Here is a 15,826-nt window from a genome sequence, read left to right on the forward strand (position 1 = left end):
TTACTAATATTTACCTACATAAATTTTATTGCACAAATTGCATCACAGAAACTAAATGGAAAAATGTTCCAGATTGTCCTTTGCTGCCGGCTCCTGACTGACAGGAGCAACTGCACCTCGCTACTTTTCAACACTGAGATCATTTTTTTAACCAGCAGAGAGCAGCACTGTTTAAGACATACACATATTTAGAAAAGCGCCAGGCAATACAGAAATGCTGCTGTAGATGAACTGTTGGAAATGACAAAAATATTATGGAGTGCTGATATATTATTTTAACTCACTTAAATTCTGAAGGGTATATGTTAAAGGGAAACTCTGGGAAGTTCTCATAATTGTACTACTGCACTAAATGTTCTGCTGGCATCAACAGGGTTCTGGTTCGGTTACTGATACTTAATTCTTGATTTGAGGGTACTTAATGGAAAAAAACACTGGTTCTTAATGGCATTCCTTGCATTAACGCCAACCTCAGTGAGGCTTATCTTTAATTAATGAATAGTTTCTAGTTTGTTTAGTCTTTCTCAATTTAAATTTTGTAATAAGAAATGACTTTTCAGAGTCCATAAAAAGAGCTGAACAGTCCTTTAATTAAGTGCTGACCAGGAATCTACCTTAGTGTCACTGGTAAACCAGTGTGTAGACATAATGTCTTGCAGAAAAATTGTTTGCTGCACAAACTTTTTATAACTCTGAGTCAATTTGCTAATGCAGCATGGCCCAAAGCAGAGCAAATACCCAATGTTTAAAAAAAAAAAAAAATACTCTACCTGAGATTGTGCATTAATAGTATTCCTCTATAGAGTACTACAGTATAATGTCTTCATATAATTGTCCATAAAAAATGAAAATGACAATGAAGGTGGTATTTAGCAGAAAATGTCAAAGAGCAGGACATTACGTTTTTTACATGTTGTCAAAGGAAGAAGTAAAATTTACAATTGGAATTGGAAAGCCGCATAAAATTAGTTGGGAGTGTCACAATTACTGCCGTATGTGAGACCGATGGTGGAGAAACTATTTGAAGAGCATATTCCTCTGAAATGAAAGTCACACATCGTCCCATTAGATGATTATTCGTGTTTATTTCACTGTTCCCGAGATATAATCAAAATGTATATACATCAGATGCTGCAACAGTTATCACTCTCTGTAAAATCTGTATTCAGGCTCTCAGTTTTTGATTTGTTGTGGACAGGACTTTTATTGTAGAAACTTTGAAAAAAGGTAAGTCTTACTAGCATCTGAAGCGATGCTAATCATTGCTTCAGACTGTGAGAAAAATACAAAAAGAGTTTAAAATGTATGCCTTGAGTAACAAAGTTCTCTGCTAATTTATAGTATTTTTTTCTCACAACAGGAAGCTTAAATGAATCACATAAACAAGAGCAGAGGAAAAAAAATAGGAGGAATAAAAAAAGCTTTTTTAGTCGGTAGAAATAAAAGAGCGTACATTTGCTTGGAAAAGCATGAATATAGATGGAATATGTTTCCACCTTCAGGTCTATAGAATGCTTTATTTTCCAATAATGACATTCCTGTAGCCCTTGACATGGCACAACTTGTTGCTATCAAAGTCGACGACCAGTTTTCTCAAGCCAGAATGGGTCGGAGTGAAGTAGATTTTAACTTTGGCGTCTTCCCCTGGTCCCACCGTGCAGCCCAACCTGGAAGGTAAATATTTAAGTATTACTTCCCTGAAAGCTGCTTGAAGGCTTCGTCAAGATACTCAGACTGCATAAACATTTCACAGATAAATCCCTACAGACACAGAACTCTTGCTTATGACTATCTTTGGAGGTAATGCAGCCAGAGCAACATGGCATAGCATGTTTAAAACTGCTCTAGACAAAAATCAAAATGCAAGGATTCCTTTTAATCTCCTGTCTACACAAATTATGTGTAAACAGGGGATCTTTTTAGGTGCAGCTGGAAATCTAGCAACCTCTCGGAGATGATGTTTCCTCCAGTGAGGTTGGCCCCCTCAATGCTGAAGCAGCAGTTGTCCAGCGGCTCTGGCAGAGGGTTCTGGAGGCTGATCTCTGCAGCCAGCTTCCGGTTCTCCTTTGGTTCACCCAGGATCTGTAGGGAACAACCACATTAGCTTGATTAAAGTCTTGCAACATTGCAACTAAGATCTTCAGTGTATTGTGTTAGGATTTTATGTGGTAAACCAACAAAAAGTAGAAAGTAAGTGTGAAGTGGATTTAAAAATCTTAAAAGGAGATGCTCATTTGTATTCAACTCGCTCTGCTTTGTGATCCATGAATCAAAATCCTCTGCAACCAGTTGCCTTCTGACCACACCTGATCTGCATGATCTTATGCTATGATTTTATGGCCCAGTCAAAGTTCACCTAAATTGAATCGAGAATTTGTAGCAAGGCTTGAAAAGGCTTGTTAATAGATGCTCTCCATCTAAGACTAGCAGACGTTCCCCCCCAATAGCATGTCAGATTTCAAATTAAAATTCACATTTTTGAGTAAAACTTTAGAATCATGTATCTTCCTACTTCATGTCCACAATTAATCAATGCTTTCTTTTGATTTTTATATAAAATCTAATTCAAAATAAATGTAGATTCACGTTGACTGTAATGTCTAATGCTGCTTCATAACATTGTATGACTGATAGAAAGCTTTCGTAGTGAAATCTACAAGTTGAGGTATGTTTACAAGCAGTAGAGCAGCCTTAAAAATGTTTATCTGCAGAAGGTGACCTAAAAAAGCAAATGGAGACAAGAAGCACCAAAGAAGGGAAGGACTGCTTTACAGCAGCTGTTTGAGAAGTCAGAAGGACAAAAGATAAATTTGAATTCCTCAATGGAGTAACTCTCAGCTTGTGTCTCTGAAGTTTCTGTCATCTTCCTCAGCTGTGGTCTCTCTGTGTGTGTGTGTGTGCGTGAGTGTGTGTGTGTGTGTTATGTGTCTCTGAGCGTGACACTTCTAGGCAATCAACTGCATACCTGGTATTTACAGCATATTTACTCTGGCTTCTTACACGGTCATTTCCAGGTCAAACGTCTACCAACACAGAGCTGCGTTATTCTCCATTCAGCTCTTAAACACGGCATTGAAAGTTTATCTTTGCAATTTAACTCTGACAGATTTGACAAATTCTGTACACCCCTACAGCTGTTGCTTCTGGATAACCCAGTTGAACCTCTATACCTATTTTGTAGCTCCAGTGCTATACACACTCAACAACAATACCTTATAATCCCCCTTAAAACGGTTCTGCTCCACTTCACCTTAGAGTCTGTACTGCTTTTGATCTATTAAAATCACCCGATTGTTAAATACCTTTTTCATCCACAGTGCTTTGCAAAAAAAGGAAATAGATGGGAATTACCAAAAGACAAAAATATATATCTGAAAAGTGTGGCATGCTTTTATATTCAGCCCTCTTCACGGTGACATCCCTTAATAAAGTCCGGCGCACTCATTTGCATTAAGATTTAGGATAATTAGTAAATTGAGTCCACCTATTTGTTATTTTATCTCAATATAAATCCAGCTGTTATGCGAATGTTTATTAGAAAACATTATTGAAACATTATTGAAAAAGAAAACATTATGTAGAAGAAGAACATTTAAGAATATCCAAAGCTTTTAATATCTCACATCTATTAATAGAATATAATGGAGATTATTGTCATCTATCAAATCTAAATTTTTTATAAAAAGGCACATCTGCAAACCTGCCAAGACAAACAGCCATCCACCTACACTAACAGGCTGGGCAACGAGAGCCCAGAGAAACAGGCCAAAGGTAACTCTGGAGGAGCTGCAGAAATGCACAAGAATCAAAACCAAATCTTTACAATAACTGACACACAGAATAACCTCAAAAGGATTTTTATATATTGGTTATGCAACACTCCTCAAAGTGCACATAAAGTTGGAACTGTACTCACTCTGACTTTGATTTCAGGATTGTCCAGTACGATGTTTCTCATTGCCAGTTTGGCCTCTCCTGTGGAGTAGTTATGCAGTAGAGCTGCCAGGCGAATTAAGTTGTCCTCTGTGATTTGGTCCCCATACTTTGAGTAATTCAGCCTTAGTGGAACTCGCCTCTCTGGAATGCCACACACAAAACATTTTTGCCAGAAATAGAACAAGCATCATTTGACAGAGATGTCCCTGTCCAGACGGTGGCGTGACTCACCTGCACCTGGTGGGAGCTGAACATTGAGCAGGTCCTTAAAACCACAATTCCCCCCCAAAACTCCGTTGTAGGACACGGCGCAGGACCCAAACACCAGGCGACATTTCTTCTCTTCTTCGGTGTTGTTAGTGACAACAGCAAACACGTCAAAGTCGCAGCCCTTCCTCAGGTCAGATGTAACTTTGATGGTAACGTGAAGACCCGGGTCTGGGTTCTCTTGGAGAAGCTTGTTTAGGTGATCGGCTTTCTTGAATGTTTCGCGCTCTTCATCAGATCCTGGAATCGTGGAAGCACAATACATTCACTCACAAGAACTTTGTAGTTTAGGTGGTAATAAAAAATGAAATATTCAAAATACTATTTATTATTTTGTCTTGTCTTGTAAGAAATTTATGGACTAACAGAAAGCTTTAGCAGCAATTGATTTGACTGTTTCCAGCAGGCAAACACATTCAGAAAAATGAAAATCATGCATGCAGCAGATTAAAAATATTTTGTATTTTCAATAATTACACCTCATATACTCCAATAAAAACTAAGCCAAAAATAACTTAAACAATAGGATGTGAGATTTTCTAATTACATTTATTCAACAGAAGTTAAGCATTTAAATTTGCCAAATGCTCGCACAGGTTGTAAAAGCACAGCTGTCTTCTTTATGACCCAATCAGTCTCTCACAACACGGAGCAAGAAGTTGGCTCAATTTTTCTTCTACAACTTCTGCACTGAGCTTTGCATGCATTTGTTTATAGATGGCCCTCTTTAAAGTACAGGCTGAAACTTTCAGTTGGGTGAGGTTTGAACTTCTGCCATCTCGATGACTTGATTTGTTTTCCTTTTCGTACCACCGTAGTGGACATTTGTGCCTTCGCTTCGGTTAATTGTTCTGTTCCAGGCTTCGGTTTTTGATAACATCCAGCTGTCGGACAGATAACCTCGCTTTTCACTAAGGAACCTTCCTGCATAGAAGAGTTCGGACTATGTGGCTGCAAATCTACCATATTTACTGATAGTTGGTATGAGGCATTTGTGGACATGTGCTGGTTTTTTTGGGGGGGGGGTTGTATAACAAATGTAGAAATGTGAGGACTGTGGGAAGCTAATGATGCCTGCACAGTTTGAGCTGTCCCTCTGAGATCTTTAAGTAAGCATGTCTCCGAGTATTACTTAGCTTCACCTCGGTGTGAACTTGCTCATATGTCATCTTTTGAGAGGGTTGGCAAATGTGTAACTTTTTCCACTTGTGAAACATCTTCCTCACTGTAGAGGGATGGATTTCAAATTCTTTTCAAATGACCTTGCAACCCCTACAGGATTTATGGGCTGCAGCAGCAGGTGCTTCCCTGTGTAAACTCCTCATCTAATTTTACCTTGGCATTGTGTTAATCCACACTCCTAAACATCTGCTTTAATAGTCACACAGGCTGTTAAATCCATTTAATGGGTGCATCTATATTAAAACTTACTAATTAATTATTTTGAAAGCAGTAAGAGGAGACATAGATGTCTTGACACTGTTACATTTAAATGTATATTTTTAAGATATCTAGATCCTAAAATAAGGTGTTACAATTTTAAATATTTATAATGCATTTCAATCACATTTAATTCCTGATTTTACAAGGGGGCTGGAGGCAGCATTTATATTTTAGACTAAAGGTTTAGCTGAGTTAGAATAGCTTTGTTCACCTAAATAAGTCAAACCATCATTTGAAGTCTACATTCTTTATTTTCTTTGTTTATCTTTTGATTATTAATTATTTGTGTTTGTTGATTTGAAACATTTAAGAGTGTTAGAGGAAATCCATACTGGGGCAAATACTTTTTTTACACAAGAAAAAGTGTAAAAATAAACAGCTCTTATCTTTTAACTACTATTTTTGTTGCACAAGTGAAAATCTAATGGTAATGTACTGCTTGGCCATTAACATATTCAATAAAGGGAGAGTTACTTGCATCTACCCAATGATAATTAATATGAATGGCCTGAGTGCAAATCAGCCTAAAAAATGAAATTTACAAGAATTTAAAGTCTAATAATTAATTATCAATAAAATAGTTAAGCTATTAACACATATCTCGATTGGGATATATAATAAATCATTATATCATCCAAAATTTTTGTTTCATGCAGTTTTATTAATTTTCTTATTACTAGCGTCCTGCAAAAATAAATGGATTTCATATGATTTTAAATGTTAATTTTCTTACAAATTATGCATATTTCTTTTTAATTATTTTTAAAATTATATTTTCACTTTTAATAATTGACACATTTTAGTGATTGAGAATCCAATACTTACCTGTCTTTTATATGTAAGTATATCTACGTCCCATTTTATTCTATCAATGACGCAGAAAATAATTATTTTGACGTTATGAGTAATATATTGTGGTACCTTCAGGGTACTTGTAGAGGTGAGTGATGTCTTCTCTCCTGTCACTGCCAACGCTCTTGGTGCTGATCTTCTGGCCCACCATTCCATTTGTGGTAACCTTTGAAGTGCTGCCGTCCTTTTTCTTCATCAATGTGACAACATCGGCATTGACTTCAGCGAAAACAAACGGGGCGTCATACTTGAACGCAAGCTCTCCCTCCTTAATGGCCCTGAGAGGGATGGGGCCGCAGCAATACACTCCTAAGACAAAGGGGACAATGTCAGAACTGAAAACGACAGATAATAGTTCTACAAAACATATATGCTTATTTTAAAAGTATTACCTTCACTCTTCTCCTGGGGAGTGGGGTCACTAGCCTGCCACCCGTCAAAATCAGGCTTGAGGTCAGGTCTGGTCATCCAGCTTTCCACCCAGCAGTGATAATTCCTGAAGATATATTACAAAATGTGAGCGCTCACATTACTGTCAATCACTCACTAAATACAATGTAAGTAAGGTCTAACCAGATCATGTCTCTGGATTGAATGAGTTCCCCATTTTCATTGACGTAACGGTCAATCACCAGGTTGCTATTGGTGTCGTGGGCAGACAAATAGTTGGTTATGACTCGGCAAGGAATGCCCAACGCTCTGGAAACTAAAACAAAGGACGATAAAGTTTGCTGTTTTTGACTGACAAAAATAATGAGTCATTTTCTCTAAACAGGCCAATAAGCCCACCGTTTCTTACCAGAGCAGGCCACGGCAGCAAACACCCAGCATTGTCCGTAACGAACAGGCTGACAGGACTGCGTGTCCCAATTTCGCAGAATCTCCACACTGCCACGCCAAACCAAGGGACTGACGCCTCCCTCATATCCATCTGACCATTTTCCCAGTAAGACTCCTTTATCATCATTGCAATTCACCTGCCGGACAACAAAAAAGCCGGGTTCACATGTGGAAAAAAAAAGTTTTTCACATGTGGAATATAAGACTTGGAGAGGAGTAATTAGTCGTACCATGGCACTTAGCACTCGGGTTACGTAGATGGGGTTTCTTCTCCCTGAGTAGTCTTTTCCAGGATTTCGTAAACATTTGGGATTCATATCCAGAATCCTCAGACAAATATCCAGGATTCCACTTTCGAACTGCAAACACAGCAAATATACTTAATGAATGTTTGGCTGTAGGAAGGCGTGCTGTAAATGTGGGAAAACAAAACCAAGCTGGATATTTTCAAGAAGTGCAAACGCAGCACAGTTTGTGCACACATGGGTTTTGTAGCGTTTTAGAAATTCCATAGGTTATCTTGTAAGAGCATATTTTCCTCTTGTCGTAATGACTCTTATGCAAGCTCATTCAACACTCTGTTAAACTCCTGGCTCATCTGATTGATTGTTTATGGTGATAAGGAGAGGTTAACAGAGTCAGTGTTGGTGTTGGTACCTGGCCAAAGTTCCAAGGAGTGGGTATGGTGTATTTGCTGCTGCCTCGAAAGATGATCCCATCCTGAGAGAGCACATACTCCGCCAGATTCTGCTCGTTGTCCATATACACTGCATCCGCTGTTGCCAAGACACAGCACAAACAATGTCCCAACGTGAGTTCAAACTGGTGGTCTTTTGTTTTAAACTAATTCCTAAAATGCTTCACTGCATCTTATTATGGATTAATGTACCAAATTTAGGCAATTATTGTAGTTTTATGATTTATTATCCCCTCTTCTTGTTACCTCTAATCCTTAACACACGCTGGTGTGAAACATGATAATCTAAGCTCTTGCTAGCTTCACTAGATCCTCTGCTTGACAGACATGTCCTCCCAGATGCAGGCATGTTTACCCACCTGGACACCAGGGATTAAACAGAAGAATGAACTCAATCTTCTCTGATTGGCCCAGGGTCAGGGTGTAGCGGCCAATCGGAGCTTCGGGAGAAGAGCAGATAGACAGGGCCACCATCTCCCCAGGGGGGCTGGTTATCGTAGCACTCCAGGTGGAAGTGTCCATGCTAGAAGAGAGACCAAAACGGGCCTTGGTGCCATACTGCTCAGAGGGCTGAGGACCTGAAAACAACCAAGTAAACAGATAATTAGAAAGAGGAAAGCAAATCTTTCAAAATTGTTTGCAAATTTACCTGACAAGCACCTGAATCTAAACATCTGTCCACATGTGTGCTGTAAGGTTTCTCCATATGTTTCTCCATAATGTTCTTTGGTGGGTGTGGGGAACCACAGACCCGCTCACATGGAGTTGGTTTTTAAGCAATCCATGACATTTAAGAGACTGGAAGTCATGCTTAGGGGCATGTGTATATTTAAGTCTACAATTATGAATCTGTGTGATTTCAAACTAGTGAAAATAAATTCTAATTTGTGCCTTGCAGTTTTGCAACACAAATCTAAATGTTGTGTATTATATCCAGAAAAAAAATTTAAATGCATGAGCAAACAGCCAAATTTAACATAACATCTGTGTCCATGATGAGTATGTACAAATATAAATATTTTTAGAGACAATATACATTTGATTAAAGTATTTAGGTTTAAAGCATCTGTAACTGTTCAGACATACATTTACAGCACAGAGGTGCCATAAATAATCAATAAATGCTTGAGAGAACTCTGGAAGATCTCCCAGCAGCGCTGCCAACTAAAGCAACTTTGGCTTCGCATTGCGTTATTCTTTCTGTCCTGAATGGAAGAGCCAACTTGAGTCCATCAGAATATGGTTGCGTTTTAAAGCCTGATAGTATTATCTATGATTATACACACACTTCCCTTCCGACCAGCAACAGTTTCTGTTGAATTGGGTAGTTTGCAGCTGTTGCCTTATCAGGCTTTTTGTAAGAGACAGATAGGTTTGTTTTTTTTCTATTCTCAAGACAAATGCAATGCAAGAGCTACACTTTCCAACAATAACAGAAGAGCCTGATTACAGTCACACACAAAAATGTAGGAGGGCTTGACTTCAGCAGTGGAAATACAGCACAATGCTCTATAGATAAAAAGTGAACACATTCAGAAGCACCTCTCATGTTTGGACTAGAATGCTTCCCTTTCCTTTACCACTGCTGCTCCCTTTCCCTCTTCATATTTGAACAGGTTGCAAGGGAAATTAACATAAACAAAAACACCCAGTGGTTGAGTGCCCTCACTTCCCGAATGAGAGGAAGTAACCTCAATGATTTTTCACCAGAGAGGAATACACTTGTACAGTCCAGGATTTAAATTTATTCCTAAAAAATTTTAAATGAAGAAGAACTATTTAAATTGAAAGACTGCACCTGTTTCTGCGACGCAGTCAAGAGAGCTGATGCCAGGCTGGTAGCTCCCAGACCGAAGATACAGACTGATGGTGAACGGCTGGCCTCTCCGGACGATGAGTCGGTCCACTCCGTTGAGGTCAGTGCGATGGTCCGTGTTGTTGAACAAGCACTCCAGATTCCAGCGTTCAATGTCCAGAGCTTAAAATAAAGCAAACAGCCCCATCAGTAGCTTAAATAGAATGGGTTTTTTTACCACAAAAATTGTAAAACACATTCTAAACAGTGCATTTACCTACTGAAGAGGATTAGGGCCACCGACAATAAAATAATTCTGAGTTTAAACTCAGAATTCTTTTTTTTTTTCAGTGGCCCTAATCCTCTTCCGTAATATTTACCTGATTCTATCATGTTCTAAGAATAGTTTTGGTCTTTTTTGTTTTAAATTAAGTCAAGTTTTGTTTTTCTATTAGCATGCTGTCCATGCATCCTTTAAATAATCTCATATAATACCACAAAATCTTTTTCTGTCAGTGTGTTATTTATGACACCAATCACAACGCTGCAGCTAAATGCATCTAGCTGTGGTGGAAGTGAAGTTTCTAAGTGGATTTAGTGGATAGAAAAGGAGTTTGACTTTGAAAGTGACATGGTTGTTATTTCCAGAGAAGCTGTTTTGAGTGCTTCAGGAACTATTGAGCTGCTGGGATTTTCACTCACAACCATCTGTGGAGTTTTCAGAAAATGGTGTGAAAAAACAATTACATCCAGCAATCAGCAGTTGTGTGAATTGCTTGGGCTTGATGTCAGAAAAGACAATAAAGAGGCAGTAGTAATGAAAATATGTTGAATGTCATCTCTGAATCTACTACACAGAAAACCCTCAGACTGACGGGCTACAGTGTCAGCAGACCCCGCACGGCGCCACTCCTGTCAGGGAAAAACAGGAAACTGCAGTCACAACTTGGAGGTTTCCCAAAGTCGGAACAGACTGTGCAGCCATTGCCCGGTCCAACAGATCTCAATTTACAGTTCAATATTCATATGCTAGGATTAGATTTTGAGGGATATTTTCTGAGATCATTTTAGCATCACAGGCTACCTCAGTATTATTGTTGCTGACCACGTGTATGTCAGTCCAAAAGAGCATATTTGAGATATAATAGGACAAGAAAATTGCATCATAGGCGTCCAGCAAACAATGTAACGCTATCTTGTCAATATGATCGATGCCAGAAAAACATAAGGCAGCTTTAAAGGCAAAAGGCAGGTAAGGAGTATATTCTTAGAAAAAAAATTATAAACTTTAGTTCCATAATACAGAATCTTTATTACTTAGTGGAGTACTGTTCTGATGAGTATGGTTCATATAATCCATTGTCGCTTTCATTTATCATTGATGTTAATTCCTAACTACCTTTTCTAATTTAGACATTATGTGGCAGCATATTAGGATTTAGTGTGCGTTCTTCAGATCAGATGCATAACCACCGACACAAAGTGCAGCTTGTTTGGTTATTTACTATTCATCAAGATCATTTAGTTTCTGCTTGATTCAATAGAAGCTAAACATAGACAGTGTCTCCCTACCTCGCTATTACACACAGAGTCCCACCCTTTGGATTGTTGTATAAACAAGAGGCCACGGTTCTCTTGTGTAACACCTCCACAGATGGAGATGCATGCCAGAAGGCTGGATTTTTCCCACTTACTAAAGCCCAGTGTAATGATCTTCGCTTGAAGTCCCTATTAGGATGTCAAGCTTGAGCTAGACTTAGATGCACAAAGATTTAGCTACAAAGGCTTCCTGCTGTTTTACGTAAGTTAATAAAATAAAAAAAAACATTTCTGGGAAGTAGTCAGTGTTTAATCTTGGCCTTCATCCAAAAAGAAATACACACAAGAAGTGTTGGTACAGTGTTCCAGACCAGAACATTTCCCTCCCTCACGCCCCTGGACCAAACTGATGGACAGACAAAGCAAGAACCCTTAATGGCCCTTAGTATATTTAGACTAGATTTAGTACCATATAAAACATTTAACAGTGAACAGATTTCTGAACACTTAATGTGAGCATTTTGGACTAAAATACATTATTTCATGCCTCGTTTCATCAACTTGTTACTTGTTGTGGCCATGTTAATGTCTATTTGAAGACATAACTTTGAAAAGATGCATCCAAAAATTGGTAATCAGAAACTGTACCACTCCTTATCAACCCCTCAGTGCCCCACTGAAGACATCCTTTCTAGATCATTGGCCAGAGGGGGAGACGTGGGCCCCCTCTTTTTATGAATTTCGAGCACATCTTTTCATCTAAGCTTCTGCAGATTGTGTGATTAATAAACAGAATTTCTGAACTTAATGTTAATCGTAAATTTAGGTTCCAATTTAAGTTTTAATAATTTAAACTCGCCCACCAATGAAAATGTTAATATTTCTATTGTGCTGCTGCTGTTGTTGTTGTCAATAGGTCTGCTTTAAAAACAGAAAATTATTTTCTGAGCAAATTTACAACTTGATAAGTGTAATAACCTGATGACCTTCCTGCCTCTCACTGATTAACCATTGGAGACGGACAAAAAGAAAACTCCCCTTTCACCCAAAAGACTCTGGAAACATTAAGTTTCTGAAGAACATTACTTGTTTAATAATTGATTTTATTGATTATCCTTTTTAACCCACTTTTCCGTAGCCTCACTTTTAAAAATGAACCATGTTAACCCATAACCCAAGACTTTATTGTTAAATCCAACCAGAACTAGACCAGCCCATGTTTGATTCAAAAGCAGGTTAATAAATTAAATTGGGTTGGTTTTTTTTTTTAACCTCATAGTTTTAAGAGTGTGATGCTCAATTAATAACATATGAATGGATGCCCCAAGATTTAGGAATATGACGTCTGAAAAAGGAATGAGAAACAGATGCCCAACTTTCTGCAGAGATTTATGTCCTTTGTTTGGTAATTAAGAAGAAAAAACACAACACAAAGCGAGCGCTAGCTGCCAGATGGTGCACATTTGTGACATAAAGTGGAACCGTATGCATCCTTGACTTGCAGCTAAATCTGTAGGGATACCTCACTACCTGATTCCTGAGATTTCCTGCCTTTTTCTCAGTGTGCCTGTGCCTCTCCTCTCGCTCCTTAAACCCTGACCCCACAGCACAAACGGACTGTGTCATCAACAACACTTAGTTCAGTATGAGCATTAAAGGGAAATTAAATAAAGATGACTTAACATGGTGGAAGGGACCAAAAACACTATTTTAGTCCAGGAAACACAAACAAGCAAAGACTCTGATGTGAATGAAGCTTTCAGTCTCACAGGTAACACCCACTCAGACTCCAGGTCTACACCACAGGAACTTTAAAATAAAAATGAATGCTTTATTCGTGTGGAAAGCAGGTGTGACTTGTGACGCCATAAGGCTGTTAAGCAACAATTTGTTGACTGAAAATGTGTTGCGGAGGTGGAAATAAATGTACAGATAGGAAGAAGAACAAGTTCTGTTTACTTTTCAGATGTTCTCTGGTGACAACATGAAAAACAACACGTAGCGTCGACAAAACAAAAAAAAAGTATCCAGAGCTCTATGAGACAGATATTTACTTCTGCCTCCAGCTTGACGCCTGCGTGAAAATACAAACATGGAGAGTTGCTCTTCGAATTTTTCTGAATACCTTCACTGGGTGTCTAATGCAAATCATTCTGGAGGGATGGACTCTCAAATATAGAGTCAATTAGCGGTAGCTCAGAGCTGCACCTGTTTTCAGAGGCTATTATAATCTCAGAGCAGCTGTTGTCCACTTAAACATCGAGCTGAAATATTTTTTATGCTTTCATGTCAGCAAGACCTTTCCTTCTGGCTCTGTGCTGCTGGACCGAACCATTCAGAATGTGTTTGATGCTTGACGACAGTAAAATAGCTTTGTGAGAGTTTAGGCCACCAGCAAACCTAAACACACTGTTTTACGTCACAAGAGTAGAGGTGATTGACGTGGATTAAAATTTTTACCATGATATGCTGTGTTACCATTATGCTAATGATGAAAATAGTGATAAAAGAAATTTATTGCTTATTTTGTGGGTAACTGTTAGGCTGTGAATGCATGGCAGAGAATTCAAAAACATTCATCGTTTAAATAGGCTTCACATCCGGACAAAGTAACTTCATTTGATCACGTTTTAGAATTTACTGATATTTATTGATGCTCTGGAGATGCAGGGAGCAGGAAGTGGGGGCAGAGCCAGTGGGGTTACAGTCCAACAAGTAAACGTAAAAGTCGAGGCAATAAAACACTTTTCTCTAAACAGGTATTCTCAAATATGGTAACAATCATAAAGGAAAACAGAAATAAAAGGTAACAGTTCAACTTGAACAAACTAAATCACAAACAAGTAGAAAAATCTACACATGCAGCACAGCTACATGCTGCAGGAGCTTAGAAAATTAGCAGTTTAAAGCCATCAGGCTATTGGCTGTCCAACTCCTTATTGAATATTTTCTCAGTATGTACCATCCATATTCATAGATAATTATTATAATCATTGCATAGAGTGAAAACCACAAATCTAAATACCCCACAATTTTTTTATTTCGAATTTTTATATTTTAGATTAATTAGTTTTACCAATATATCATTTCTATTGGCCTAATGCTGAAAAATAAATGAGACTGAATTAAAAAAGAAAGAGAAAATAGATTCAGAACTTTCCATAAGATGACTGTCTATGAACAATTTGGGAAATCCAGATGATGATGATAATGATGATGTCATGACATTGTAAACTTCTAATAAACTTTTTCACAACAATAAAGTTTATTGGATGTGGACGTATTTACGTTTTGCAAACAGAAATATTTGTAATTCTACTGATACAAACTAGTCTGATTTCATGTCGGGCAATGAGAATTATTTTTTTTTATTAGTCTGTAAATCTGATTTAAAGTGAAAGTTTCTTACTTATAATTAATACACAATCTGTTTTCTGTTAATAATAAGTTTCTGTATATTTTTCTTTCAAATATTAAAGGTTCATATGTATCTGAAAACTTTCGCATCAAACCTAAATGCGCTTGCACTAACCAAGACGTCATTAAACCAAAAATATGCCTACGATGCCTAGAATCAATCAGCTTTAGTTTGTAAGCATATGTTGTTTGCAACCAGTAAAACAAACGCATTTTAAGCAATCTAGGCTTCTGACAACCAGATTAAGTTATATTTAACCAAAGCGTCCAGATGCGTTTCCTTACCGTGCGCCATAAATGCTGCGGTGCTTTTCAAAGTTTGAGGTTCTGTTTGAATGAACGTCTTGCGCAGTGCAGAAAGCGATGCCTCTCTGCTGTTACCTCCGTCTTCTATTTAACCCTCCTTGTAGCGGTCTGAGAAAGGGGGGTGTGACACAACCCTCATTAAACCGGAGTGGGGGAGAAAAGAAAAAGGACGACCCGAGGCGAGAGTTGGCTGCATTGCGTGCACAAACTGTGTGCAATAGTGATTCACTGCCTCACCTCCTCCCCGTCAGACGCGGTAAAGTCTGTCAAATGGTTTTTCCGCAGAAAAAGTCAATGCACTTTTTGATAAACACTCACTTGGACCGTTTCTGCATCATCCAGAAATTAAACATGAGTGAGCACGTATACATGTGTAATAATTAAAAATGAGATATGATTTCTTCTAAAGCCTCCTGTTCCTCAAAGACTCGAAATGTGTTTAAAGTTGTTTTATTCTATATTTTTGAAAGAAAAGCATTTTTGTCACAATTTTATATAAAATGTATTACAGCCTCAAAATAAAGAGATTTTATTTTGACAGATCAAAGCAAAAATATCTGTGAAGTATAAACAGAGAAATGAAATGTGGCTGAATAAAAAACAATTTTTTTCTCATTATTTTGCTGTTGATGAAAAGAAGCCTTTCCAAACGAACCAGCCCAATGTGAAAATTGATCTATGATCAACAAGGCAGAACATAGAATTATGAACAAGTATCTTTTTTGGATTAGTTT

The 15,826-nt window shown here is 38.0% G+C and overlaps 1 protein-coding gene across 1 annotated transcript; it reads right to left on the reverse strand.

The window, feature by feature from the left end:
• Positions 1-1,065: 1,065 nt before the first annotated feature.
• tgm2b (transglutaminase 2b) lies at positions 1,066-15,285 on the reverse strand. Its single transcript, XM_044121646.1, has 13 exons — positions 15,072-15,285; positions 9,834-10,013; positions 8,395-8,613; positions 7,996-8,114; positions 7,569-7,697; positions 7,298-7,475; positions 7,072-7,204; positions 6,891-6,994; positions 6,568-6,807; positions 4,168-4,443; positions 3,917-4,077; positions 1,946-2,082; positions 1,066-1,667 (listed from the first exon to the last, which is right to left on the reverse strand). Exons 1-13 carry the CDS (start codon positions 15,079-15,081, stop codon positions 1,517-1,519), a joined length of 2,037 nt encoding a protein of 678 aa, XP_043977581.1. The 5' UTR covers positions 15,082-15,285; the 3' UTR covers positions 1,066-1,516.
• Between the last annotated feature and the right edge of the window lie 541 nt (positions 15,286-15,826).

This window comes from Gambusia affinis, linkage group LG07, assembly GCF_019740435.1.
Source record: "Gambusia affinis linkage group LG07, SWU_Gaff_1.0, whole genome shotgun sequence".
NCBI classification, from domain to species: Eukaryota; Metazoa; Chordata; class Actinopteri; order Cyprinodontiformes; family Poeciliidae; genus Gambusia; species Gambusia affinis.

Bases quoted from the DNA above. Each gene is read 5' to 3' on its own strand.
- tgm2b (XM_044121646.1), bottom strand. The intron at 8,614-9,833 runs GTGCAGTCTTTC...GGTTGTTTTCAG, and splicing joins TGACTGCGTCGCAGAAACAG to GTCCTCAGCCCTCTGAGCAG. The intron at 6,995-7,071 runs GTTAGACCTTAC...ATATATCTTCAG, and splicing joins CAATCCAGAGACATGATCTG to GAATTATCACTGCTGGGTGG.